The 27,748-nt window shown below is 38.6% G+C and overlaps 1 protein-coding gene across 5 annotated transcripts in view; it reads left to right on the top strand.

Moving 5' to 3' along the window:
• ERC2 (ELKS/RAB6-interacting/CAST family member 2) overlaps positions 1–27,748 on the top strand; it is a 1,123,201-nt gene that overhangs the window by 300,106 nt on the left and 795,347 nt on the right. For all 5 annotated transcript variants that reach the window (XR_008794491.1, XR_008794489.1, XR_008794490.1 and 2 more), the window contains one exon: positions 19,480–19,554. Coding sequence is in view for 1 of the 5 variants with exons in the window: in XM_056129131.1 (XP_055985106.1) it covers positions 19,480–19,554 (75 nt within the window). In the remaining 4 variants the exon portion in view is untranslated. The remainder of the gene's footprint in view (positions 1–19,479; positions 19,555–27,748) is intronic.

Genomic DNA, 27,748 nt, shown 5'->3' with positions numbered 1-27,748 from the left:
GTGATAAATGGAACACTGGATTTATTGTGGTAAAAGGTGAATGTCTGGATCACCCTTTAGCTCGGTGTTTAGAGAGAAGGACAAAGCAAGAAATCAAGGCAGGGCTGGGGGCAGAAGAGAACAGGAAGTAATGGGTAAACAGGAATGAGGGCTTCACTTATACCAGTGATATGGGTGAGCGGTACAGCTACATATCCAAAACACAGACTCAACAAACTGAAACCATGAGATATAAGCTGCAACCACTGAAACTTTGTAATGTGCCTGTCAAGTTGACAGGTGGGCATGGGATGGGGGTTGGGTCGGTGAGGAGAGAATCTGGGCACACTGGTGGAGAGAAATCTACACTGACGGAGGAATTGGTGTTCAAATATTTTATGCCTAAAACTCAACTCTCAATAATTTTATAAATCACAGTCACGATTATTTACAAAATAATCACAATTATTTTGTAAACAATTTTAAAAATCACAAATTAATTTTTTTAATTTATAAAAAAAAAAGGGCTGGAGCGATAGCACAGTGGTAGGGTGTTCGCCTTACAAGCGGCCAACATGGCCGACCCGAGTTCGATTCCTCCGCCCCTCTCGGAGAGCCCGGCAAGCTACCGAGAGTATTCGATATGCCAAACACAGTAACAACAAAGTCTCCAATGGAGACGTTACTGGGCCCGCTCGAGCAAATCGACGATCAACGGGAGGGCCTTTACCTTTACCTTTACCTAATTTGTAAAAAAAATTATCAAAAACCATGGAGTCACCAAAACAGTTTTTTACTTGGGCTGTTAGGTCCTATCTGAATTTACTAAAGAAACTGGGTTATATTTCAGTTAGGAAAAAAGATATTCAGTGGAGAAATATTAGCTAGTTTCTGATACTTGGCATGTCATCTTAAGAAAAGAAGCTGATTTGTTCTGTAAGACTGAACATCAAGCGTTTGACTGAGCTTTTTGGCGAATTCCACCAGTACGTCTAAATCTCAGCCTTCCTTCTCAGTGGTCTGGGCCTGTGCTGTTTCATTGCCACTCAGAGGCTTAGTTTTTGTTCCAGAAGTGTGGTGATTAATTCTTGTCTTTCAAGTCTGGCCGGAGGCTAGGCATGATACTTTACGTCAAGCATTTAGTACGAAGGAGTGTGGTAGCCCTCAATGAATGACCAGGGTGTGTATTATTAAAATCAGTGCAATGAGGGCAAGAGTGATAGTACAGCAGGCAGGGCACTTGCCTTGCATGTGGCCTACCAAGGTTCAGTACTAAGCACCTCATATGGTTCCCCACAAGTCCCACTAGGAGTAAGCCCTGCACCATTGGGTGTGACACAAAAAAGGAACAAAAAAGAATAATAAAATCAGTGCAATGAAAAATCAGACTAAGTGGAGGAGAGTGTGTGGGTGCCAGATTTTGATTAGCATATGCAAAGAAAGACCTTTCCAAATATCAGAGCGGCTTTATGCATGTGTGATGCCAACTTCAACTCAGCCACCCTAATCACAGGGAGGGAGTCCCCCAGTCAGTGAGTGCTGCACTAGCTCATTCTCCTGCTTCTTCCCAAGCCTCTGGACACTACCTGGCAAGGCCTTTTCCTGCAGATAGGAGTTTAACATGACAGACTGCAGCAGAAGAGAAACCGTGCCCTTTGTTGTAAAAGATGTCACCTGTCCTGTCATTGTGTGCTCCCCCAGGCCTGTCACCTGTCCATGTCTCTAGCCAGGGACAGCGTCTATGTAGGAGCCGCCCTCTGCTCCTGTACTGTGCGGCCATCTGGACCGTGGGGGTGTGCTGGGAACGCGCTGTTGATTCATATGTCATCCCCTGCTGGCATCTCTAAAATGGGCCCTCTGGGGCTGAGAAGCTGCTAGGCCCTCCCACGCCCACACCTTCTCCAAAGACTCGAGAGAGGAAGCGGCTGGGGAAGTGTGTCAAGATCTAGCAGAGTGGCATAATGGGGAAGAGGGGCTGACCCCTGAGGGACACTGGATAGAAGTCAGCTTTGTTCGTTAATCTGTTTCAGAATCTGACTAGGAGTCCGATTCCCTGGAAGGATGGTTCTCAGATGGTGTTCCGGGAAACCTGGAGTTTCCAGAAGTTACTTCAGGGACCCATGGGATGGACAATATGTTTATGTCAGGTCTTTCCTCCCCTCCCACGTCACTAGGTAGAGTATATCTGCTTTTCCCTTATCTTGGCTTTATCTATCTGGACCACCCTTTCCACAGGTATTTTTATAGCCATCCGTCAGGGTTTACTATGAGCGTTACCCACCACAGGACTCCTTTGACCCTAGATTCCAGTTAAAGGGGGTGTGATTCCAAGAATAAGGAGAGTTTCTTAATTGACACTGCAATTGACTTCATGTTCAGCAGTAAGATCTTGAATGGCTCATCTAGATCTCATCCCGAGTATGTCATTTTTACTTTATATTTTTTGGGGGGGTTAGGTTTAAGGCCACACCCAGTAGCACTTGGGGCTTACTCCTGGCTCTGTGCTCTGGGGTCACTCCTGGCATTTCTTGGATGACCATATGCAGTGTTGGTGTTTTGAACTGGGATTGGTCACTTACAAGTCAAGTACCTTATCTCTGTACTATTTATCTAGCCCCCATCTCCTGTTATTTTCATCACAGCCTCAATTTATTGATTTTTAAAAATATAGCACTTATTTGTATCATCTGTAATTTTAACTTTGTATCTTTTCGTATATCAGACTCCCTGTCCATTAGATATTGATGTTTATGATGTCAGGGCTCATATGTCCTAACTGACCTAACCTCTGAATCCTTAGTCATTGCAGTGGCTAATTTTGCCATTGGCCCCCAGTGGCCATGGCCACTGGGTAGGAGTGTGAATACTTCAAGTGTCAGTGGGTGCTACTCACACCTGTGATATTTCCCAGAGGTGTGCCTTTGGGTAACTAGAGTTGAGAGACTTCTGTTTAGAAGTGCCAGACAGCCCCCAGACAGAGACTGATTAGAACAGGGCTGTAGAAGCCAGACTCCCTGGCCTCCTGCAGGGCAGATTCTGCAGAGTTGTGTAGTACCCATAGGCTCAGGCTAATTTGGTCAGCAAAATCCTTGCTTAACCTGCTTACAGTCTCTATGGTTTCTCTCCCTACCTCCTGGGTTCCCCTTTAAGCACCCCTGTAGGAAATTACTTACATAGAGGTCCCTTCCTCAGGCTCTGCCTCTCAGGAATTGGACTCAAAACATGGAAGTGGACTAAGATAAGTCCAATAAGATCTGGGTACCGCTGTGACTTTTCACCATAAGAAACACTGGATGGAATAATAAGAACGATTGTGGCTGGGACATGGTTTATTTCTGGTTATGTCATTAATGAGTAGAGCAAAGATCAGGGCATAGAAGGTTCAGAGGTATGTATTTAACTCAATATGGAAGGAATTATCTGAAAGGTGACATCACTTTCAGAGGTTACCAAACCATTAGCTACTTTGTATTAACCTTCAATTGTGCCATAACAAATGACCACAGTTAGCTGTGGTAATGTGCATGTCAGAACTCATGCACATTAACATGCATAACATGTCTCAGATTCTTTTTATTGTTATATTTTCATGAGCCAAATCAAGATGGCCTTAGGGTTCCTGAACCCTCTGTTAGGTTTTGAATGCTCCTTCTGAGGTTTTAGGTTTAATCTGCTTCCAAGCCTGTTTAGGTTATTGCTGAATCCAGTACCTTACATTTGTATGACTGAGGTGCCCATTTCCTTACTTATTGCTAGTTTGGGGACCTTCTTAGTCCCCTCTGATCCTTACACTTTGTCTCCTATGTCTGGGAACCAGAAATTATACAACAAATCTTTCTCAGAGAATCGCCCTGATTTTCCTGTTTGCCACATTGCTTTTCTGTCACCATTCAGAGAAAGTCCAGAGCTTTGATGGCCCTAGCCAGATTATCTGGAATAGTTTTCCTCCTTTAGCATCTCTAACATTATTTCTGAAAAATAACTTTTACCATAAAATATTACATATTCACAGGTTTTGGAAGAGGAGTGATTATCCTCACTCGGGGTGTTATTTTGCTAACTACAGACCACCCTCTGACTTCCGAGTCCTGTATTCCCATCTAAATATACAGTCACCCCATCCTGAGGTGTCCAAATATCTCATTCCATTATAATGTTAATACAAAGCTCCAAATCTCATCTATTTGAAAGTGCTATAATTAAAACATCCAAGTCATGAATAAATGAAGCTGTGGTTATTATCAACTAAGTACTATTCCTGGGACAATTTTTCTCCATTAGCAGATTTAGCAAACTAATGTACAGCTTATTTGCTGCCAGCAGAAAATGATGGACAGACTTCAGAAAATACTTAACTGATATTTCAGTTAAAGCATGGGAAAAATGGAATATGGAATTACCAATATAGCTTTAAAATCCAGTTAGGCAATGATTCTAGGTTTTAAGTCCCAGGACTAATCTTCTGTGGTTTTGGTACCATGCTAAAAGCTTTTGGAATCATTTTTTCTCAGATATTTTCCTATCCCAGTCCTAACCAAGCCCAATCTTGCCTTGCTTCAGAGGTTAGATGCTTTGGCTATGGGCATTGACCAGGGTGCTGCTGAGGGCATTAAACACAGTGCAATGTAAGACCTAGTAAAGGTATAATGACTTCTTAGTAAGAAATGCTAGGAAGCCATTGTCATGTAAGAGTGGACCCTTTTGTTACTTATGTTCCCAAGTCAGAGAACAGGATCAGTGTATGTAAGCTTCCAGAAGTAGTTCAACTCAATAACAATAGTGCAGTCGAATAGATCGGCTGCATGCAAGGCAAGTGTCCTACCCACAAGTGTCCTTCCAACTCTATGTTATTATTTTTACTGTTTTATTTGAACAGTTGAGAACGATGTTTACATTTGAAAGTATTCTTTTGTGGGGGAGTGTGTTGAGTCACATCCAGTGGTACTCAGGATCTTCTTCTGTCTCTATTCTTGAGTCTGGTAGTCTTCTGTGGATCATTTGATGTCAGGATTGAACCTGGAACTCCTGTGTGAGAAGTATATGGTCAGTCCATTGCGAACTCTCTCCAGACATAAAAGTATATCTTTCATTTATGTGCCCAATTCTATTTTCCCTTTAAGTTTTAGGATCTAATCTGATACTGGTTCCAAAAAAAATGTAATTTAAGTGAATTTATTTTAGTTTTGTTTTTTTAACTTTTTTGAGCCACACCGGATTCCGCTCAGAGCTTATCCTGACTCTGTGCTCAGGGATCACACCTAAGGGATCAAAGAACATTATACAGGACCAGGACTAGAACCTGGGTTGACTGCATGAAACACAAGAGCACTACCTGCTGTTCTATCACTCTAGCCAAAATTTGTTTAAATTTTTAAGACTTTACAGGTAAGGTAAGGTAAAGGCCCTCCCGTTGATCGTCGATTTGCTCGAGCGGGCCCAGTAACGTCTCCATTGGAGACTTTGTTGTTGAATATAAATGGAAAACTGAATCAAAGAAGAAATAAGAAAATGGTATCATGAAAGAAGCCAGTGGAGATGTATGTGCCAACTTCAAATATCAAATCAAAGTTAGGTGGCAAACTCTGTTTCAAATATGGTAGTTAGAAACAGAGACCCTGGAACCTAGCTGCCCAGGTTAAATCCCAAGAGTGCAGTTTAGTAGTTTGGACAATTCCACATTTTACTGTTTCTGTTTCTTTGGGAGAAAAATGGTGATAATAAGTCCTCCCCAAGGGACATGTTGTGAAACTTAAAATATCAATACTTATATCGTGCATAAATCAATGATTAAAGCTCATATTACTGAGCAGATAGAAAGGAATAAATGTTAGCTATTTTCATTCCTCATATTAAGTTCATTTTGCTCAAAATATTATAGAATTTTCAGGTATATATATATATATATATATTTGAAAGTTATATATACCTGAAAGTTGTAAAGTATACCTGAAACTCTACAAATGTTATTATGCATATACATATACATATGCATAATAGCATTTGTAGAGTTCCATTTAATTGGTCATCAATATTTATTTCTATATATTTGATTTATGTTTATTTATTTATATATACATATATAAATAATAGCATTTGTAGAGTTTCATTTAATTGATCATCAATATTTATTGAGTTCCTTACTCTTGGCAGGCATCATGTATATTTTGTAAGTTACTGTGACTATAGAGGACAGCAGAGTCCTCGTGCTCCTAAAGTTTACTGCTTATGGACATATCCCCATTAATGCCATAAATTAGTATAAATATTCAATTTTATTCAATGCTGTAAAGAAAAGGTATGCAATACTACAAAGATGGTGAATGAGATTATGGGGGTATTGGATAGAGACTATCTGGGTAAGCTAGTGTAAAGTAAGTAAGTAATCCCGTTGATCATCGATTTGCTCGAGCGGGCCCAGTAACGTCTCCATTGGAGACTTTGTTGTTACTGTGTCTGGCATATCGAATACTCTCGGTAGCTTGCCGGGCTCTCCGAGAGGGGCGGAGGAATCGAACTCGGGTCGGCCATGTTGGCTGCGTGCAAGGCAGATGCCCTACCCACTGTGCTATCGCTCCAGCCCTATTTGTCATCTATGACTTCTTAACAAGTTAGTACAAACAACAGTGGCTTTAAATAATAATTACTACCTCTCTGTAGATTGTTGCTTAGGGGGTGGCTCTGGCCCAGAATCCATCATGAGTTTGCAGTTAAATTCTTGGACAGAACTTAAGGCATCTGACGGTGTTCCTGGTACTAGATAAGCCTTATTGATGCTGAGTTCCTCTCTGGTACTTATTAACATATTGGGCGGAGGCCTTAGTTTCATGCCACGCTACGCTAGACCATAATGTCTCTATGAGCAAAAAGGAAAAGACCCATGTCACTTTTACCCTGTTGTTTATTATAAGTGAGTTATTCAGACCAGTCCACAATGTGGGGGAAGATAATTAGGCTTAATATTTTAAAGGGAATGTTAAGTAATTTGTGGAAAATTTTTAGCCATCACATGAGGAATGGATTTTTTTCCCTGAAATGGCTAAGTATTGAAAGTATTTTGGAGCTGGTATTGGGAAATTTTTCTACAGAATTCCAGATAGTAAATATGCCAGTTTTATGAAACCATTTGGTCTCTATGACAACCTCTCAACTATTCCACTGTAGCTTGGAAGTCACCACAAAAAATATGTTAATAAAGAGGTCTACAGTGTTTCAGATGGTACACTTTTTTTTTCCTTTCAGATTTGACCTCTGGACAGTAGGTTGCTGATCCCTGTGGACAAAAGAAAAGGGTAGAAAATTATTCTAAGCAGAAGGTACAGAATGTTTCAGAAATAAGAAAATTATCAGAAATTTAAAAAATATAAAGGGTAACTAAAACAGTATTTTACCCCCCTTTACCTGGAGGTTTATTATAATATTATGATGGGGAAAATGAAGAAATCCTTATTTCAAAGACAAATTATAAATACAGAAATATTATTGAAATGAAGACCAAACTTCAAAAATCTTCATACATTATGGGCAACTAGTACTTAGTATTTATGTAATTAAAAATATACTTTTGTTGGTTTTGTATGGTTTGGGTTGGATAAAGAAATAATAATGCACATAATATATATGTAATGAAAGCACAAAACATCCATCCAAAAGATAGACATCAACTTTAAGATAGGTAATGATTCCTTTCAAAATTAAAAATGTTATGTGTATGGTTTAACATTTTTTAGAAATTTTGGTAATGTACGTACAACATAAAGTTAATTATTTTGTTTTTAAATATATAGTTTAATAATGTTAAGTGTATTCTCATTGCTGAGTGATTAATCTCTAGAGCTTTTCATTTTGTTAAAGCAAAACTTTGTTCTCATTAAATATGACCCTATTTTAAAAAATTGAATCACAGTGATATACACAGTTACAAAGTTGTTCATTTTTTTTTCTTTTTGAGTTACACCAGGGATTACTCCTGGCTCTACACTCAGGAATTACTCCTAGAAGTGCTTGGGGACCATATGGGATGCTGGGAATCGAACCTGGGTTGGCCACATGCAAGGCAAATGCCCTACTGGCTGTGCTATTGCTCCAACCCCCATGATTTGGTTTTATTCATATAATGTTCCTACAACCGTCCCTTCACCAGTGCACATTTCCCACCATCAGTGTCCCCACTTTCACTCCCCTACCCTACCTGCCTCTATGGCAGACACATCTCTCTCTCCTCTCTCTCTCACTCTCTCTCTCACACACTCTTCCCTCCCTTCTATCTCTCCTTTTGCCATTATGGTTTGCAATACAGTAACTTAAAGGTAATCATATATAATCCTTTTATCTACTTTCGACATAGTCCTTCTCCGGAATGATCATTCCTAACTATTACTGTCCTCTTGGACCCTTCTATATTTTATATTCCTGGCACTTTTCATTCTACTTTGTGTTTCTACAAATTTAACCACTCTACCTCATGTGAGACCATAAAGAGTTTGTCTTTTGGTCACTGTTTTTTTGGAGGGGAGGAGGAAGCACAACTGTGGGTGCTCATGGCTTATTCTTGGCTCTGCACTCAGTGATCAGTTCTGGTGGGTTCAAGGGACCAAATGAGGTGCAGGAGATCAAACACAGGTTAGCTGCCTGTACGGCCGGCCAGTTTACCTGCTGTGGTATGACTCTGGCCTCTGGTTGACTGTTTTATTTCACTAGGATAATGTCTTCAGGGTTCACCCACAGCTTAAGAGTTGTTAAAAATTTTCTTGCTTTATATACATAGACCACATTTATTTACCCATCTGTGATGCTGCAAGCCCAAATATCTGAGAGCTTGAGTGTAGTAATTACTAGTTCCAAGGAAAGCACTCGGAGGGCTAGTGATTTACAATACGAATTAAATACTATATACTTAAGGAAGTGAACAAGCAGACTAGTCAAGCGAGCAGGAGCTGGTGGAGCAAGCCAAGTGCTTTAACCACACCAGGACTTTTCCAGGAGGAGATTGATATTATACAGAGCAAAGGCAGAACTCTAAACTGATCTGGACACAGCCATGGGAAATATAAGGGGAAGTGAAGTTGCTTCATTGGGCATAAAAGATAGTGATGGCATCTCCAAGTTTGTTTTCATTCTCTCCCTCGGAAATGCCCAATTTGATTCCTGGGAACTGCTTGGTTTGACCAACTCCCAAGACCAACTCTAGTTTTTTACCCAGAAGTGGTGTGAAGGGTAACTGTCATTTACTTTGTATTCCTTCCCCACACCATCTATCTATTGAACATTGCAGCTGCTTCTACCTTTTGACTGTTGTGATAATGTTGCTGTCAGCAGGGGTCTACTAATTGAAATTAGTTTAAATATAAACCAAAAGATTAAATAGTACTTAGTGCAAATACAATAGGCCAGGGCACTTCTCTCTTTCCACACACCCTTCTGCTAACACTATCCACCAGCACTGCTCTAGGGGAGGTTACTTGAGCCTCATGGGAGGTTGCTGCATGTTGTGGATCCAGCCTCTGACTTCGTCCTAATTGCTTCTCAGCACCATTTGCAAGATGGCCAGTTCCTGACTTGGAACACGTATTCCTCTCATAATTTCCTGTAAGTAGCATCCAACAACCTGGCAGTCATGCCAGTGACCTTTGCTCCCCTACCCGCTCTCATTGACTATTCAATCTTTCTTGCTGCTTTCTTCTCACTTTTCTTGTCCCTTAATGTTAAACCTCCCCTAGACTCTTGATCTCTCCTTTCTATGCTCAAATCCTATGTGACGTTCTCTAGATTTTTTTTAAGTGCCATCAAGTCACTGTTCCAAACTTGTCATTATAGTTCTTATTCCCTGAAAACCAGATCCCTGTATTCAACCACCAACTTAACCATCACCACTTGAACCATACCACTGCAAACTTAATACATGGAAAACCAAACTCTTGCCTCTCATTATGTCTACCTTTCACCATCATTATTACCGATACCCTCTAACATCACACCTCTGTTACCAGAAAGTCATCATATCTATTTCAAAACACATTCAGCCTTAATCCAGGCTTGTGCTTCTTGTCTTCATTATACCACCCTGCCCCAAGACCATGTCATCCTTTCCTGGCATGAATCTAATCACCTCTTGCCGCTATGTTTCTGACCTTAATCTTCTACCACCACCACAAGCCCACCCATACTGTAACACAGCAGCTGGAGTCATTCTTTAAGAACAAAATCCTTTAAGAATTCTTTCTACTATGCTTGGCCATTGTTCAGAATCTTTAAGTGACTCACAATTTTTTCTCATAGTAAACCGGTATCCTATATAGTGGACTCCAGATGTAGAATACATCCTTTCACCTCTTCCTCCCCCTGCACTTCCCTGACTTACAACTTTCCCAATCTTGTACACAGCTTAAAGCACTTAAGCATGTGCTAGTCTCTCTGCCAAGAATATCTGTACACCTAGTTTCTTTATTCCCTTTAGATCTTTGCTTAAATGGCGTGTGTCTGTGAAGCTTTCTCTTGGTTTTCCCATTGCTCTAATATGTACTGTTTCACCTTCCTGACTTACTTTATATCACAATAGCAAATTTGTTTACTCTCCTTTGAAAATATTGATGTCTCTTTCCTATGTAATAAAATATTACAAAATAAAATACCTACGAGGGCTAGGTATTTTTGTCTGGACATTTGATTGTTTCACTGCTGAATTTCCTCCATAAAATTATTTCAAGTATCTAAGTTTGCCATATTTTAAGATTGATTTGGTTGACGTTTGAGCCTCTGTTGTTATTTACTGTTAGTTTTACTCTTTATTTTTCCATTTGGATTTGCTCTGTAAGAGTGGCTATTTGAAAATAAGGCTTTAAATTCTTGGCACTCATCCCTGGAATCTGAACAGGCTTGAAATGACTTCAACCCATAGAACATGGCAGGTCTGTGGGACTTTTGAGGTTAGGCAAAAAAGGGCTATGCTGTCTCTTTCTAATTTTCTGGGACACTAAATGTTGGACTCAAGATATCATATCAATGGGTAAAAAAACTATCTTGAAAGGAATTAGAATGGCTAGGCCTATCCACCCAAGATTCCAGCACCATGCTGGCAGTCTTTAGAAATAAACCTCTCCTATTCTATCCTATGTTATTTCTTAAGCATAATAAAAGGGTGATGTTTTGACACCTCTAATTTTAGAATGACTTTTAACACAGGAGTAGATGACATTATCAGAAAAGTAAGGGAGAAAGACCAGATAAAAGTAGTGCATTACTTGTAGATAGGAAATTTTAGAATTTTTTTTTTCCTCTTCACTTTTTTGGACCATACCTGCAGTACTAAGGACATACTCCTGGCTCTGCAATTAAGGATCACTCCTGGCAGAGCTTGGGCTATATGGGGTGCCAGCAATAGAGCCCAGGTTGGTTTCATACAGCCAAGTGCCTTACATGCTGTACTGTCTCTCCAACTCCAGGACGGTCAGAGTTTTACATTATTCTTTTATTCTACTGAAAAAAGTATATCTTATCTGCTGAAAGTAGACTATAAACCAAACATGATTGCCACTCAATGCCTCTCTTGCAAACCACAGGACCCAAAAGGAGAGAGAGAGAGAGAACAAAAGGGAATGCCCTGCCACAGAGGCAGGGTGGGATGGGGAGGCGGGGGTAGGAGGGATGCTGGGACCCACGGTGGTGGAGGATGGGCGCTGGTGGAGGGATGGGTACTTGATCATTGTATAACTGAAACCCAAGCACAAAAATTTGTAAGTCTATAACTGTACCTCATGGTGTTTCACTAATAAAAAATAAAAAAGTATATGTTATCTATGGATGTCATTTATCCTAGTTCATTTTGGAAACTAGTGTGCATCCAGATTAACTCACTAGATTCTTGAATCCAAGTAGCAGTCAAGAAAGGTCATTCTGAGCATCCTTCTGTGATTTCATGCACAAAATGTTGCACTCTTAGTATATTTCATGTTGATCTCTTGGAGAAACCAGCAGTTGAAGGCTAGCTAAGGCCAGCAACAAGATACAAATTATTTTTCTATCAATTTTCTTTTTTAATTTTCATTTTGTTTTGAAGACTGAGCATGCTTGTAATTGGAAATGCCAGCCAGAGATAGCATTTCAGTATCAGCCATTTGTTAAAAATCTGAATCCTCTCAGAGTCGGAAGGGCCATTAGAAACTCCCTCAAGGGGCTGGCTGTAGTGATAGTACAGTGGGTAGGGCATTTTACTTGCATACAGCTGTCCTGTGTTGTGTAACTGGAATCCCACATGGTCAATCCCCTGAGCATTGCCAGAAGTGATCCCTGATCATAGAGTCAGGAATAAGCCCTGACTATTTCGGGATATCGATATGCCAGACACAGTAACAACAAAATCTCCAATGGAGACGTTACTGGGCCCGCTCGAGCAAATCGACGATCAACGGGAGGGCCTTTACCTTTACCTTTATTTCGGGATATGGCCTCCAAACAAACAAACAAGCAAAACAAAACAAAGAAAAGAACCTTACATTAATATGCAAATAAACGGGGGAGTGGGGGAAAGCAAAGTTCCCATGCTGGGACCATACCCTCATGGCTCTCAATCCCAGTATGTTGGGATTTCTTCTATCTTTTGGAATATTCGAGTCCATTATTTATAGCCAGTAGCTGAAATCGAAGAAGAAAAACTGGGAAGAAGTTTGATAAAAATTGAGAATTCCTCACTTTACTCGTGACCACCAACAAGTTATGTGTCTCCATGTCAGTACACAAGTGGTGGTATTGGCAGTTCCTAGCAAGAGCTCAACACCAATGAAAAGGATCACATTCGTTGGGTCTCTCATCCTCTACCACAGTGAGAGTTAGCATTTTAAAGATTGTAAATCTTAGAGATGGATGAGTATCTCAGCTGGGGCTTTCAGATAGCCCATAGAGTCTACAGGCAGGTTAAACTCTTAACCTATCTGAGGTCTTAGGAATTAAGGTTGATCCCCAGAAACAGGGAAGTCAAAATTGATTGAAAGTAATATGATGAAAGGAAAGTTACAGTTCTCCTATAATTGGAATTTGTTTAAGGAGTGACAGAGACTAGGGGTCCAATCTAGACTTAGAGCTGATTTATATTATAATACTCTAGTAATTATAGCAGAGAAGTGTTTTCATTTTTGTAAAACTATTGCTACAAGTTTAGCTTTGTTATTGCATGTTTTAAAAATGTTTTGTGTTTCTAAGAAATGGTGGTAACACATTCCTTTACCCTAAGTTTGTAGTTTTAATTAAATTAAGCTTAATTGCTTCTTGATTATTTATTTTATAAATAATTTATTTTAACCCTTTACTTAAGATCATCTTATGACTTTTATTTTGGAGCTGTAAGATTGGCTATGATGTGAAATTGCCATAAATTTAATTCTCAGCTTTTTCCCTAAGATGCCTTTGATGCCACGGGTATTAGAACTGTTTTTCTTGTATTATTTACTATGGAGCAATTCTGACAGGTGACTTTTTGTTTTCATCTATGAGATTTTAATAGTCCTGTGAACTCCCACTAATTCTAGAAGGTTATACATGTTTTTGTTTGTTTTGTTTTATTTGGGGATTGCTCAGGGATTGCTTAGGGATTGCTCCTGGCTCTGTGTTCAGAGATCACTCTGGCAGAATTAAGGGACTATACAGAGTACCAGGGATTGAACCTGAGTTAACCATATGCAAATAAGCAATTTACCTGCTGAATCAAGTGTCCAGCATTTGTACTTTGTGTAGCTTTTTTTGAGATTAAATTCTCTCTCTTCCCCCTCTCTCTTTTTTGCCTTTTGGGTCACACCCAGCGATGCATTGGGGTTACTCCTGGCTCTGCACTCAGGAATTGCTCCTGGTGGTGCTCAGGGGACCATATGGGATGCTGGGAATTGAAACTGTGTAGGCTGTGTGCAAGGCAAATGCCCTACCCGCTGTGCTATCACTCCAGCCCCCTGAGATTAAAATCTTTATGTGATTCACTCAAGGATATGCTGAAATAGGATTTCACTGACCCACGTAAGCAAAATATTGAAAACTGTTCTAAAAACTAATGTTGTGAATTACATAAACAAATTCCTAATTAAAGAAATTGTATTAAATTTTATTAAACTCCCAGTTTCCTGATTTTTTTTAATGGAATCACTGTGAGATAGAGCTTTACAAAGCTGTTTGCGATTGAGTTTCAGGCATACAGTGTTCCAACACCCATCCCCCCACCAGAGTAATTTTCTAGCACCAATGTCCCCACTATCCACAAATTCCTCCCCAGCCTGCCTCTATAGCAGGCACCTTTCTCTCTCTCTCTCTCTCTCTCTCTCTCTCTCTCTCTCTTCCTCCCTCCCTCCCTCTCTCCCTCTCTTTCTCATTTTGGGCATTGTGGTTTGTAATACAAATACTTAAAGGTCATCATGTATATCCCTTTATCTACTTTCAACACTCAGTTCTTGTCCAGAGTGATCATTTCCAACTATAGTTGTTATACGGGACCCTCCTCTATCTTATCTACCCTCTGTACCCTACACACTTTTAATTATTTCATGATTTTTAAAGGCAGGGCTTTAAAAAGTGCTCATCTGTGCACTCATGCAACCACTGGTGTCCATGGAAAAAGCTGGTGGTTAATTGTTGCCAGCAAGCCAGCTTGCCTCAAAGGTTCTGCTCCTAGTAGCAGGGCTTGCAGGAGACAAATAGTCCCAAAGACATTGTTGATGCTCAGTTAAAGACGGTTGCTTAGGGGGAATAATGCCATTTTGACAATGTTAATTCTCCTGATCTGAGAGCAGGGGATGTGTCTGCATTTCCTCGTGTAATCTTTTCTTTCTTTTTTTCTTTCTTTCTTTCTTTCTTTCTTTCTTTCTTTCTTTCTTTCTTTCTTTCTCTCTCTTTCTTTCTCCTTCCTTCCTTTCTTTCTTTCTTTCTTTCTTTCTTTCTTTCTTTCTTTCTTTCTTTCTCTTATTGAATCACCATGAGATATAGAGTTACAAAGTTGCTCAAGACTGGGTTTCAGTCATACAATGTTCCAGTACTATTTCTCACCAGTGTATAATTCCCATCACCAATGTCCCCAGTTTTCCTCCTGCCACTCTCCCCACCTGTGCCCATCCCTCCACCACTCGCCCCATCCTGCCTCTATGGAAGATGCTTTTATTTTCTTTCTCTCTGTCTTTCTCTCTCTTTAATCTCTTGAAATAGCATTTTGCTGTTTCCTTTGTATGCATCCATCACCCCTTTAGTTAAGCTGAATCTAAGGTACTAGATTTTCTGAGGCATGTTTGTGAATGGGATCACTTGATCACTTGACATCCCGTTACTCATTGATTTGCTTTAGCGGGCACCAATAACATCTCCATTTTTCCCTGTTGCGTGCTAGTGTAGCCCAATGGCATCTGCTCGTTCTAGGAACACAAAGAGCCGCAAACTGATCGTTCAGGGTCTTGACAAAGAAGTCTGACCATCTTGTAGGTGGGCGACCATGCGATCTTTTGACATCCCGTGGAATCCATTACAGCTCTGGTCCAGTGGTCGTCTCCAAATCTCATTACGTGTCCCACTCATCTGATTTTTGATGCCTTGGCAAACGAGACAGTGTCCCTGATTCTTGATCATTGATGGAGGTTGGTTGGAACTCCGTATTTTTTTCTCATTTGAGTGAGTGAATGGGATGGTTTTAAAATATCTCTTTCTTCTCTTTTATTATTTGTATTTAGGAAAGTCATGGACTCTTTGGTTGATTTTGTAACCTGCCACTTTACTATACAAATCTATTGTTTCTAGGAGTTTTTTTTGGTAGAGTCTTTAGGATTTTCTAAGTATAGTATCATATCATCTACAAATAGTGAAAGCTTGATTTCTTCCTTTCCTCTCTGGATGCACTTGATATCTTTTTCTTGCCTAATTGTGTTTCAACTACTTCTAGACCTATAGTGATTAGGAGTCACAAGAGTGGGCAATCTTGTCTTCTGCTTGATCTTAAAGGGAGGTTTTTTTTTTTCGCCACTGAGGATAATGCTTGCTGTGGGCTTGTGGTTGATGACTTTGACTATATTGAAGAAAGTTCAGTACTTAAAGATGCCATGATATCTTTTAAAGAAATAGATCAAGAACTCCCAAAATTCATATGGGAAAATAAAGCCCAGTAAATTGCTAAGGCAATCCTTGGGAAAAAGAAGATGGGAGGCATCACCTTCCCCAGCTAGTAATTAAAACAGCATGGTCTTTGAATAGAGCCAGGCCCACGGACCAATAGAATAGAGTTGAATATACTGACACAGACACTCAAATACATGATCACTTAATGTTTGACAAAGGAGCAAGACATGTGAAGTGAAGCAAGGAAAACCTTTTCAACAAGTGGTTCTGGGAAAACTGGACAGCTACATTAAAAAAAATCTCAAACTTCTTTTAAATGCCAGGCACAAAAGTCAGATCAAAATAGACTGAAGACCTAAATATCAGACCTGAATCCATAAGAAACATGGAGAAAATCATAGGCAGAACCCTCATTGACATTGAAGCTAAAGGCATCTTTAAAGATGAAATGCCACTGACCAGGCAAGTGGAAGCAAAGATAAACAAATAGACTGCATTAAACTAAGAAGCTTCTGCACCTCAAAAGTAACAGCGAGCAAGATGCAAAGACAGTCCATGGAACTGGAAAAATTATTTACCAAATATTCATCTAATACAGGGTTAATATCAAAGATATATAAAGTACTGTTTAAAATTTTCAAAAAAAACCATACAACCCCATCAAAAATGGAGAGAAGAAATGAACAGAAACTTCCTCAAAGAAATACAAATGACCAAAATGCACATGAAAGAGTACTCGAAGTGGCTAATTATCAGAGGGATGCAAATCAAAACAACAACAAGATGTCATCTTATACTACAGAGACTGGGACACATCAAAAAGAACAAGAATAGCCAGTGCTGGTGCAGATGTGGGGAGAAGATGACTCTCCTTCATTGCTGGTGGGAATACTGACTGGTCCAACCCTTTTGGAAAACAATATGGGCATACCTCAAAAAACTGAAATGAAACTTCCAAATGACCCAGCAATACCACTTCTAGGAATATATGTGGGTCACCAAACACATTTGCACTTTTATATTCATTGCAGCACAGTTCACAATAGCCAGAATGTGTAAACAACCAGAGTACCTGCTAACAGACGACTGGATAAAGAAACTATGATATATCTGTACGGTTGAATACTAAAAAGCCACCTGGAAAAATGAAATCAGGAAATTTGCTTATAAATGAAAAAGCATGGAGAGTTTCTTGCTGAGGGAAATGAGTCATAAAAGGAGAGGGGCAGACATAGAATGATTACACTCTTGGTGGGATATTCAGAAAACACAGTATAAGACTAGTACCCAAGGACAGGAAGAACAAGGGCCAGGAGGACTAGTCCATGGTTAGTAGCTAGTATAGAGAAGGGACCACTACAGACAACGATAGTTGGAAATGATCACTCTGGACAAGAACTTAGTGCTAAAAGTAGGTAAGGTGACACACATCATGATACCCTTTCTTTCAGTACCTATACCGCAAACCATAATGCCTAAAGAAGAGAGAGACAGAGAGACAGAGACAGAGAGGAGTGAGAGACAGAAAGAGACAGAAATAGACATACAGAGACAGAGAGACAAAGACAGAAAGAGAGAAGAAAAATTCATACAGAGACAGAGAGACACACACAGAAAGAGAGAAGAAAAATTCATGCCAGAGAAGCAGGCTCAGGTGAGGGTGGGGGTGCTGGAGGAAAACTGGGGGCATTGTTGGCGGGAAATGTATACTGGTGAAGGAATAGGTGTTGGAACACTATATAACTGAAATCCAACCAGGAACAACTTTGTAACTGTGTACCTCACTATGATTTAAAAAAAAAAAAAGTTTTTTTTTTTTTAAAGACTATTGCTTTTAAAGGGTTTTCCTTCAGAAAATCTCCAATCTTCCAAGATGCTAAAAATGGTCAGTGTTGCCAAATTACTGTACTCTAGGGCCTGCTTTTCTGTTATTAAATGGGCTGTTAATACTTAGTGCTGTTCTTTCTGGAGATTTTTTTTGGAGGGGGGGTGGAATCCCCTAACTGATGTGAAGCCACTTTAGCTTAGTTAGGGGCACTAATTCTCAGTTCTTAGAAGAATTCTAATTTTTCCCAACTTGGAGGCTTGAGAAGTTGTTTGATAGAAATTAGGTGCTTTCCTAGAGTGATTGTTTGTTACAGACCAGAGCTGGGGTGTGTCTCTAGTGCTGGTCCCTGGACATGTGCATGACCTGTGACCAGGCTTTTCTGAGCTGCTGACAATGATAACAAACATAGTAGGATTTGGACAAAAGAGTTCTATTTTCTTATCCTGAGGAGAGCTATCTTTTAAAGTGGAATTATGCTTTTCTGTCAATTTTTAAATTATTATTTTCTCTTTATGAGGTAGTAATGCATAGATAGAAGTGGTAGAGGCAGGATTAATTTTAAATGCCTTTACATGGAAAAAATAAACTAGAAATTATGTCTGTCCTTTTTTCCAACACCTAGTTAATATTTGTTTTTTTTTTTAATTTAAATGTTTGTGGTTTGGGCAGGCCCAGCCCCAGCCCCATGTGATTTGAAATGTGTTTGAGGTAGGAATAAATTGGCGAGTAACTTCATTTGTGATTTGTTTCAATAGTTTAAACAAAAGTTTGCTCCTGTACTTATTGTACGCATTCATAAAATTGCAGATAATTATTAAGAACCAAAGCATCCGCTAAGCAAACCTTAATTTTATCTTCTCCCTCCCTCCTGCCCCAATAATTTCCTAAGGTCTTGACAGACTGTTGTTTTGAGCTTAAAACTCTAATTATGTTGTTTGTTTTTAATCTAAAGAAATGTTTGTGGTATTCCAAAAGTTCTTGGGTATATGTCTGGATTTGACCATCTCTCTACTACTGCATCATTATTTGATAAATATATCTCCTACAGATAGGATTTTTAAAAACACAAGGACTGAAATTGCCACAGATTCACAGAGTTTCATCAGATAAGTTCACTCCGAGAAAGCGACTTTCCGTTGCACTGAAAAGATTTTAAATTGCTCATTTCAAACCTTCAGTAGCAAAATGCCATGCGTGCAGCGGATTTGCAGCTACGTTAGTCATTTTCTTTCCCCTGTTTCCTCGCTGTGTTTGTATTGGGAGTGCAGAGTAATGTAATTTAGTAAATGATGATTTGATGGCTGGGCAACAGCCCCAGTGTTGAACAGTATTTGGACTATGATTACTTGCTGGCTTTGTCACAGTTGACATTAATTATTGATGGAAGTTTCAGAAATAGCGCATGTGCCAGGAGCTTTTCTCCCGAACGCAGGCTCCAGGCCGGAGAGATGCTAAAGAGGGCGGGGGCCAAGGAGGCACCTGTGGCTTGTTTATGACGGTGTCCTGCGAGGCTGGACCCACCGGGCTCTGTGGTACTTGTCTAAAGGTCATGGTGTAACGGAATTATGAACCGCCAGGCTTATTTCTATCGTGTTCCTCCCCAGGAATTGCACCGAAGAAGCCAACTTCAGCCGGAGCCAGCCAAGACGAAGGCTCTCCAGACTGTCATAGAAATGAAGGTAGGAGCTGTTCATGTTTGTCAAAACAGCTGTGTCTCCGGACTTTGTTCGAACTTGATGGTGCCTAATATAAACCGGTGAAGGGAACCTTATGTTTTTCCCTAGACACTCTGGTGGGTGTGCTTTTATTCTCTGCTTCTTTTTGCCTGCCTGGGTACATTTAATTTATTAGCCCTTTAATTAGGATGGCTTTTCTGGGCAAAAGAATAAAGGGCTCAAGTATCCTTTGCTGAAAGGAGCTGGATTCATTTCCAGAACATGGCCAGTGCTTTCAATTTTAAGAGATGCTTTGTGTGTGCTTTAAGAGCAAATTTCAAAAGCCAGACTAATACTTTTCCCCCCACCCTTCTCATTTGCAATACAATGAAAAGACACCTTTGGGAAACTCACATTTGTCTAAGCAAAGTTGTTTTTTGTGCAATGGAATACAAATATAATTGAAATTATGTTCTCAGAAAAATTGGTTATTCAAAGGATGGTACTTTCTTGTCATAACTTCAGTGTTTTCTCCTAACAAAATCTAAAAGTAATAGTAATTTGCTAATACTCACAAGGCATCCTATTTGGTCATGGTGATACAGATATGCAATTAAAATATGACAAATATCCTCCCGACTAAATTTGGGGCAGTTAAAGAACGGTGGAGCAAATGATGATGACCAAGCCATAAAATATGATTAAGAAAGAGATACAAATAAAATCCAGTACTTTTGTTGCTGTCCAGAAATTTGAATTGTTTTTACTTCCAATTTTTTGCCAGAGGAAGCAAATAATATTTACCTAAGAATAAACATGTATTTACTTAACTTATTACATGAAAAATATCATAATAACAGTATTTTCTATATGGTAATTCACACTTGCATTTACACACAAAAAATTTGCTGTTCACCTTCAGCATATGAGAATCCCAAAGTGTGCTGATAAGAGGATGATTTTTCTTTCTTTCAGCATATGATTTTGAATTGTCTGTTAAAAATCCCTAAGTCCTGGACAAAAAAGAAATAATCCAACCCATTAAATTTATTGGTATATACATTTAAGATTTGAAATTTTATTTCTAGCTAATGGTAATGTCTTTAACCCAATAGTAAGTGATGTCTTCAGCTAAGTTGGGTTTTCATGAAAATAAGTGAATATTTTCTAAGTCTATTACTAACACACACTCTCTCTCTCCCCCGCATCCCCCCCGCACTCTCTGAGGTTACATAAGTCAAGGTACTTATAAGCAAATTAGTGTGAACCTTGCCATTAAAGGGAACATATACCAATGGATATAACTTAATTGTTAATTCCATCAATTGTTTCCAATTTTTGAATTTCTCTAGTTTTAACTTCCTTATAAACATTCTATACATGTTAGAGACAGGTTTATGACTAAGATTTATCCTCACTTTACATTAGAAAAAACTTGAGAGTTGGTTAAGAATTTAAAGTCAAAAAGGGAAAAACAAAGGATCTTGTTTTTTTGTTTTGTTTTGTTTTTTGGAGTTTTTCTTTTTTGGCAGAAAATCATTTAGTCCCCCTACATTTTTACTTCTGCATCTCTCCATTCTGTAATATAATTAGTAGCATTGTAGCACTGTCCTCCCGTTGTTTATCGATTTGCTCAAGTGGGCACCAGTAATGTCTCGCAACAAATTGTGAGACTTGTTACTGTTTTTGGTATATCGAATACACATAGGTAGCTTGCTAGGCTTTGCTGTGCGGTTCAGATACTCTCGGTAGCTTGTCGGGCTCTCTGAGAGGGTCAGAGGAATCGAACCCAGGTTGGCTGTGTGCAAGGCACACACCCTACTCGCTGTGCTATCACTCCAGCCCTGATATAATTAGTAGTAGGAAAAAAAGGGTGCATTATTTAAAATCTATTTTCAGATGACTATTATTTTTAAAAAGTAAGTTTATAAATTTTTGGAAAAAACAGGAATGATATTTCTCTCATTGCAATGGATATTTTCCTGTGAGGCTGTATACAAGACAACTAGTACTTTTCTGTGTTTCATTAGTAGAAAGCCTATTTGATTCTGGCTTACTATTTTTAGCATTATGTTTCATTTGAGAAAATGCATTAAGGAAATAAAAAACATTCTTTTACACCCTATATAAGAGGAGACATAAAACCTGTTTTCAGGGTAAATTCATATCTGTATATAATCTGTAAATGGAGTCTGACATTTTTCTTAAATGGAGACTAATGGTGTTGAATTGTAGAAGAATATATCTTTACTACAAATAATGATCAATATATTTGTCAGAGAACTGGGCCTGGAGTTTATCTTTTGTCTTTTAGAGGCCTGTTAATTTACAAAGCACTGCCTTCTGTTTTGTCAGTGTAAAAGTCTGGGTCCCATTAGCATCTATACTCAACATGTATAAATTGAATTACGGAGGCAGCTGGTAGAGGGTCATCTTCTCAGTCGTGTTTTTAGTTTGTGACAGAGGCTATGATTTCATCTTCGCTAGGTTTTTATGCCCCTGTGAAATGAAAGGGAGTATTGAAAACCTGTATCTGATAAGCCATTGATAGTGACACTAAGTCATGTACCTAATTTGAACTCCTGATGAGTGGACATTGTGTTTTAATTTAAAACATTGTGTTTTAGCTTCAACACTGTTGGACAGACATCCAGTGCTTTAGTAAAATCTGAAGTTAAATTAAACTTTCTTTAGACTAAATTGGATCTGTAGTTTTAGAGATAGGACATAAATTAAGGGCTTAGGTATGACCTCTTCTTGTCCTGGCTGTATTCGGGGGTCACTGAAGCCGCACCCAGTGGCGCTAGGGGTGGAGGTCATGTGGTTCTGAGGTTGGAACCCATGTCCTCATATGTGAAAGGCATGTTGAGCCACTTGAACCCCATCCAGGCCCCTACTTGTTGCTTGTTTTTTAAGAAACAGAGGGTAAACTCTGACTCCTTCTTCTTTACATGTTGATATTGAATCAAGAAGTGTTTGTTGTGACAATTCTGTGAAATCTTGCCCAGTATAGGTAATTACAGAACATAATCTTAAAGTTCTGCCAGATATCATTGTATACTCTCTGGTGTTTTGGAATGGTTGAAAATAGGTTTCTGTTGGGTGAGTGTTGGCTGGGAAGGGCCATCTGTCTGTATCAAGGTGAGGGGGAGGGGCGAGGCGGGGGAGGGCAATTTCTTGTCATCAGACTTACTTTCTGCCTGCTGACCTGGCGGGATCAAGCCATCTGGATGAAGCAGAAAGGAGTGAATTAAGTTATTTTGATTTATCTTCTTGCAGGATGCTCCACGTTTTAATTTTGGTCCTGATTTGGTCTGGCAGGTATGTTCTACATTTGCATTTAGCATACTGTGTGTGCTTCTCAGAAAAATTAGTTTCTGTGTAGTTGTAGTGCTGGTCCTCCTTTCCTTGCTTTTTTTTGGTCTAAATATTCTTTACTAGGCTCCCTTTTCCTGCTTTTATGGAAAACTGTCAATGAAAATGTCAATGAAAAGACTTCCGCTCTTTTTGCTTTCTTGAATGTTAATTCATTTGGAATGATGTGTTTTAAATCTACTTTTGCTATAAATTTGACAGGATGTAAACCTAATGTGAAAAATTTTACTTTTCTGAATTCATTCATTAAGCTCTATGTGTATCTATGAATAATAATGATGATGATGGTACTTGTCAGATAATCTCAAACATTTTACTTTGTTGGAACTTTCAAATAAGTGAAAACTTCATTCAACATGGTCAGAACCAAACTAAACTATTGGCTTACTTAACTGAAAAAGATAGGAATATTTGAGCACAACTTGATCCAGTGATTCAGAAGTTAACATTTGTCTAAAAAGTTCTTTACCACTCCTTCAAATCTAAGTGATGATTTCGCTGGATAGAGTATTTTTTGTTGGATATATTTTCTATTCAGAAATTTGACTATGTCATGTTGCTTTCTTCTGGTCTTTAGGGTTTCTGTGGAAATATACATTCATTATTGTATAGGGGTTCCTTCCATGTGACTGAGCATTGCTTTTTCATATTTTAGGATTCTCTGTCTTTTTTTCCATTTCAATTATAGTGTATCTTGGTATGCATCTATTTTTGTGTGCCTGTTTTGTTTAAAACTCTTTGACATTCTTTGACCTGCATTTCTGTTTCCTTCCCCAATTTCTAGAAGTTCTCAACTATTATTTCTTTAAATAATATTTCTGTTCCTTTTTTCTATTTTTGGCAACTCCTTTGATGCAAATTTTCTTCCTCTTGATGTTGTCTTTTAATCTTTTATATTACTTTCTTAAAAAATTTTGTTTAATTTGGTATTCTGGGATGGGTTTTACTACTTGGAACTTTTTGTTCAATCTTTGATTTCTTTGATTCTTCTGTTGAGTCCCTCTTTATTATTTTTAATAAAGAACAGCTACATGTTCTTTATTGTGATTTTTTGGGGGTGGGTGTCTGTGAGAATGCCACGGTCATATGAGGTTTGAGGGTGACTCAGGGAACATAATTGAATGCAATTAATACATTTGTTGATTAAAGTGTACTAAGGATCTAAGGGTATAATGTCAGTATACAATAGTCTTTCTGTGGTATCTCAAGTGAGGATTTGTGGATATTCAGTCACATGATTATTCAGACACTATATGTCATAAGTGATTCTTCTTGAGTAAAATTTTTCCCCATGAGCCTTTTCTATGGAAATGAATTAGTAAGGAATTCAAGACTGAGCATGGCTATATTTCTATGTTGCACTATTGATAAAATTATGACTATGTAAATGGTGTTAAATTCCAGTGATGATGTTCCTTTTTGTATTATTAAAACCAAAACCACACCATATAATTTGAGGGACAACTGCTATATTACGTGGGATTGAACTGACCTGCAGTTGGTTATTAAGTTTCTCTTAAAAGACTTTGGTATTTGGATGAATTCAGTCAATACATTTTCACCAGGCATGTAAGAGATGCACTGAAGCATTGAGAAGTCTAGAGCTACTATTTGACAACTCTCCCCAAGGTAACACAGCTATGAAAGGAAAGATTTCTAATCCAAACTTGGGCAACTTGAATGCACTTTAATTCCCAGTGTGAACTTAATTTAAGTTCTGGGATCTAGTTAGGAATAACATGAAATAGTGCAGTGATTTCTTTGACTCTGGGATCTACTTAGATATAAACCATACTGATTTTTTGACTGTTACTTTTTTGTATCTGAATACTATACTCTTTCACTCAGAATTATTTCTTCTCCTAGGATGATGTGTTCAAGGGAAATTTGTATCAAATCTACTTTTATAAGTCATCACAATGCCTATTATGATTTCCAGACCTTAAAAATAGGCCCCTACTCCTTTTGTGACTATTAACTGGAACAACAGCAATAACAAAACTATGCCACTTATCTCATTGGTGCCAGCACAGAGCCTAAACACCATTGCTATACAGTGGGTTCCAGACATAGGTTTCCTGACATGTGAGGAAGCTTAATTATCTCTGTTTCACAGTTGAGAAAGTCATTGTTCAGAGTGACAAGCAATTTGGTCTATGGCGCTATAGTTAGTTAGTCGACTGCTGAGATTTGAACACATGTTGCTTCTGCAAAGTTCTTTCACTCTTTTCTCCCCTAGTCTTACACTGACAATAGTCTGTACATTTTATTAGTTTGTTTTTAATACTTATTTTAGTAATGGAGACTGAGGTCTGCATCAGAGAAAAAGTTGAGGTGATTTCTGGGAGCTGAAGGGATTCTATTTGGTATTTTTGAAAATATGCAAGGCCCATCTTTTACTTTTCAAAAAATTTTGAGATGTGTTTTACAACACTGTTAATGCTGGAGTTTTATCTATATGATATTCTATACACACTACAACCGTCACATCTGATACCGTAACCCCCACCACCCATGGTCCCCTCCCTTTGAGCCCTCCTCCTTAATAAGCTCAGTTCTAGATATCAAATCTCAGATTCTGTTGCCTTTGGCTACTTGTCATTCTCTTACTAAGTTTCTGAGACAAAATCATTCTGTATTTGTTCCTCTCCTTCTGACTGACTTCTCTCAGCATAAAACCCCTCAGTTCAAATTGCATGATTCTCCTCTTAAAGCTGAGTGGTATTTCATTGTGTATATATACTACAACACATTCGACTGCTTTTATTGCACTCACACAATCACAATCACAACCATCCTGTTATTCGTCGATTGCTTTGAGCAGGCCCCAGTAACGTCTCTTCGTCCTAGCCCTGAGATTTTTTTTTAAAGTGCCATATTCAAGGCTCTTTCAGAGTTAGGAGAATGAGACCCTTCTTAGTTACTGGTATTTGGCATATTGGGTACGCCACAGGGAGTTTTCCAGACTCTGCCGTGTGGGCAGTTTACATTCGGTAGCCTGCCGGTTTGTCCAAAGTAAGAATGAGATGATAAGATGTCGTGCAGCCACAAATGCAGCCGCGCGCGCTTCCGGGAGTTGGTTTTTATAGTCTCTGAATCTTGGCCGCTGATGGGATTACACGGTGCCAGGGGGCCAGTTGGTGGGTGCGAACCCCGCCTACTGGAATTTGGAGGATCTGGGTGGAGGATGCTCAGTCCCAATACGAGTAGGCACTCAATTGTTCTTAAACACTTGGGGCAGTTCTCAGATCTTGATTGTTGTGAACAGTGCTGTGATTAATATAAGAGTATAAATAAATTTTCAAAATAATGTTTTTGGGTCCTTGGTATAGATCTCAAGTAGCCAAATTACTGTGTTGTATTGGAAGTCTAATTCCTGAGTTTTTGAGAAGTTTTCATTTTGTTTTCCAATAGGGACTGAACCAGTTGACATTCCTATCAACATTGGAATGAGGGATCCATTTTCCCCACATTGACACCAGCACAGGTTATTTCTATTTTTTTTATGCCTACCAACTTCATTGGGGTGAAGTGATAGCTCCTTGTTATTTTAATTTTAATTTCCCTAATGATAAGTCATGGGGGCATTTTTTCATATACCTATTGGCCATCTGTAGTATGTTTTGCTTTTTCTCTGTGTGAAGGGAATCACACTAGGAGCTGCTCAGGGCTCAGTCTTGATTCTGTACTCAGAACTCACTTTTGGCAGGGCTTAGGGGGTTATATTGGGTTCCAGGGATTCAAAAACCATGTTTGGCCACATGCGAGGCCGCATACTTTCTCTCCAGCTCTGTTTATTTTGTTTTTAAATTTAATAAGAGTCATATTATTTTTATATTGATTATCAGATGAAAGGTGAGCAAATATTTTCTCCTGCTGTTTAGGGTTTCTTTTCATTTAGTTCTTATATAGTGCAAAAATTTCATAATCAGATATAATCTCTTTTGTTTCATTTTTTCTGTTTGCTTGAAGTTCCATCTTTTTAACATGTATGTGCAATTAGTTGTGCAATTAGTTATCCAAATACGGTTTCAAGTATGTATCCAAAAACTAATATATGCACTATCCCTGACCTTGCTCACTAAACTAAGAACTTCGAAACAAGTCTTCATTATTATTAGCTTTATTAAGACTGATTGCTTTGAGTCTTTTTAACAGTATGAAATAAAAGTCATTTAAACGTGATAGTACTTTTGATTGCTACTATCCTTTTATGATGCCATAAATTACCCTGTAGCTTCATTTTCTTGTGAAATTTATTCTCTTATATCAACTTAAAAAATAATCGTCACATTTGACTACTTCTTTTTAAATAAGAGGGAAAATGTGAGCTTTAAATATTAGCCAGAAAAAGGAAAATTTCATCTTAAATGTTATTTCTGGGTGATACATGTTTGTCATATAGTAGCAAGGAATGTATTTCTTTTTTTAAATAATGAGATAACTTTTTGCTTTTCCCACAAAATTTCCTATTCCCCCCAGACTGTCAGTGTTTGACCCACCAGTAAATAATTCCTTTTATAAAGATGTTTAGTTTGTTTTGATATAATACCTAAACACCAGTATTAACTAAGCAGCTATTTTTTTTCCTTTGGTAGCAACCTAATAGGTATTTTAGGAAAAAAACTTAAGAGGATAATGGAATGAAATATGTAAGGTGGGATTTAGTTAGTGATCTAAGAACAGAAAAATGGGCTACAAGGCTTAGAGGATACAAAAGAAAAGAGGAATGGAGACTGCATCTTAGATAAGGTAAATTTTTTAAAAATTTTTTAATTTTTTTATTAGTGAAACACCATGAGGTACAGTTATAGACTTACAAATTTTTGTGCTTGGGTTTCAG

The sequence above is a fragment of the Sorex fumeus genome, unplaced genomic scaffold, assembly GCF_029834395.1.
Source record: "Sorex fumeus unplaced genomic scaffold, SorFum_2.1 ptg000072l, whole genome shotgun sequence".
NCBI lineage: Eukaryota > Metazoa > Chordata > Mammalia > Eulipotyphla > Soricidae > Sorex > Sorex fumeus.
Note: the sequence above shows the minus strand (reverse complement) of the source record. Positions and strands in the feature narration are given on the sequence as shown.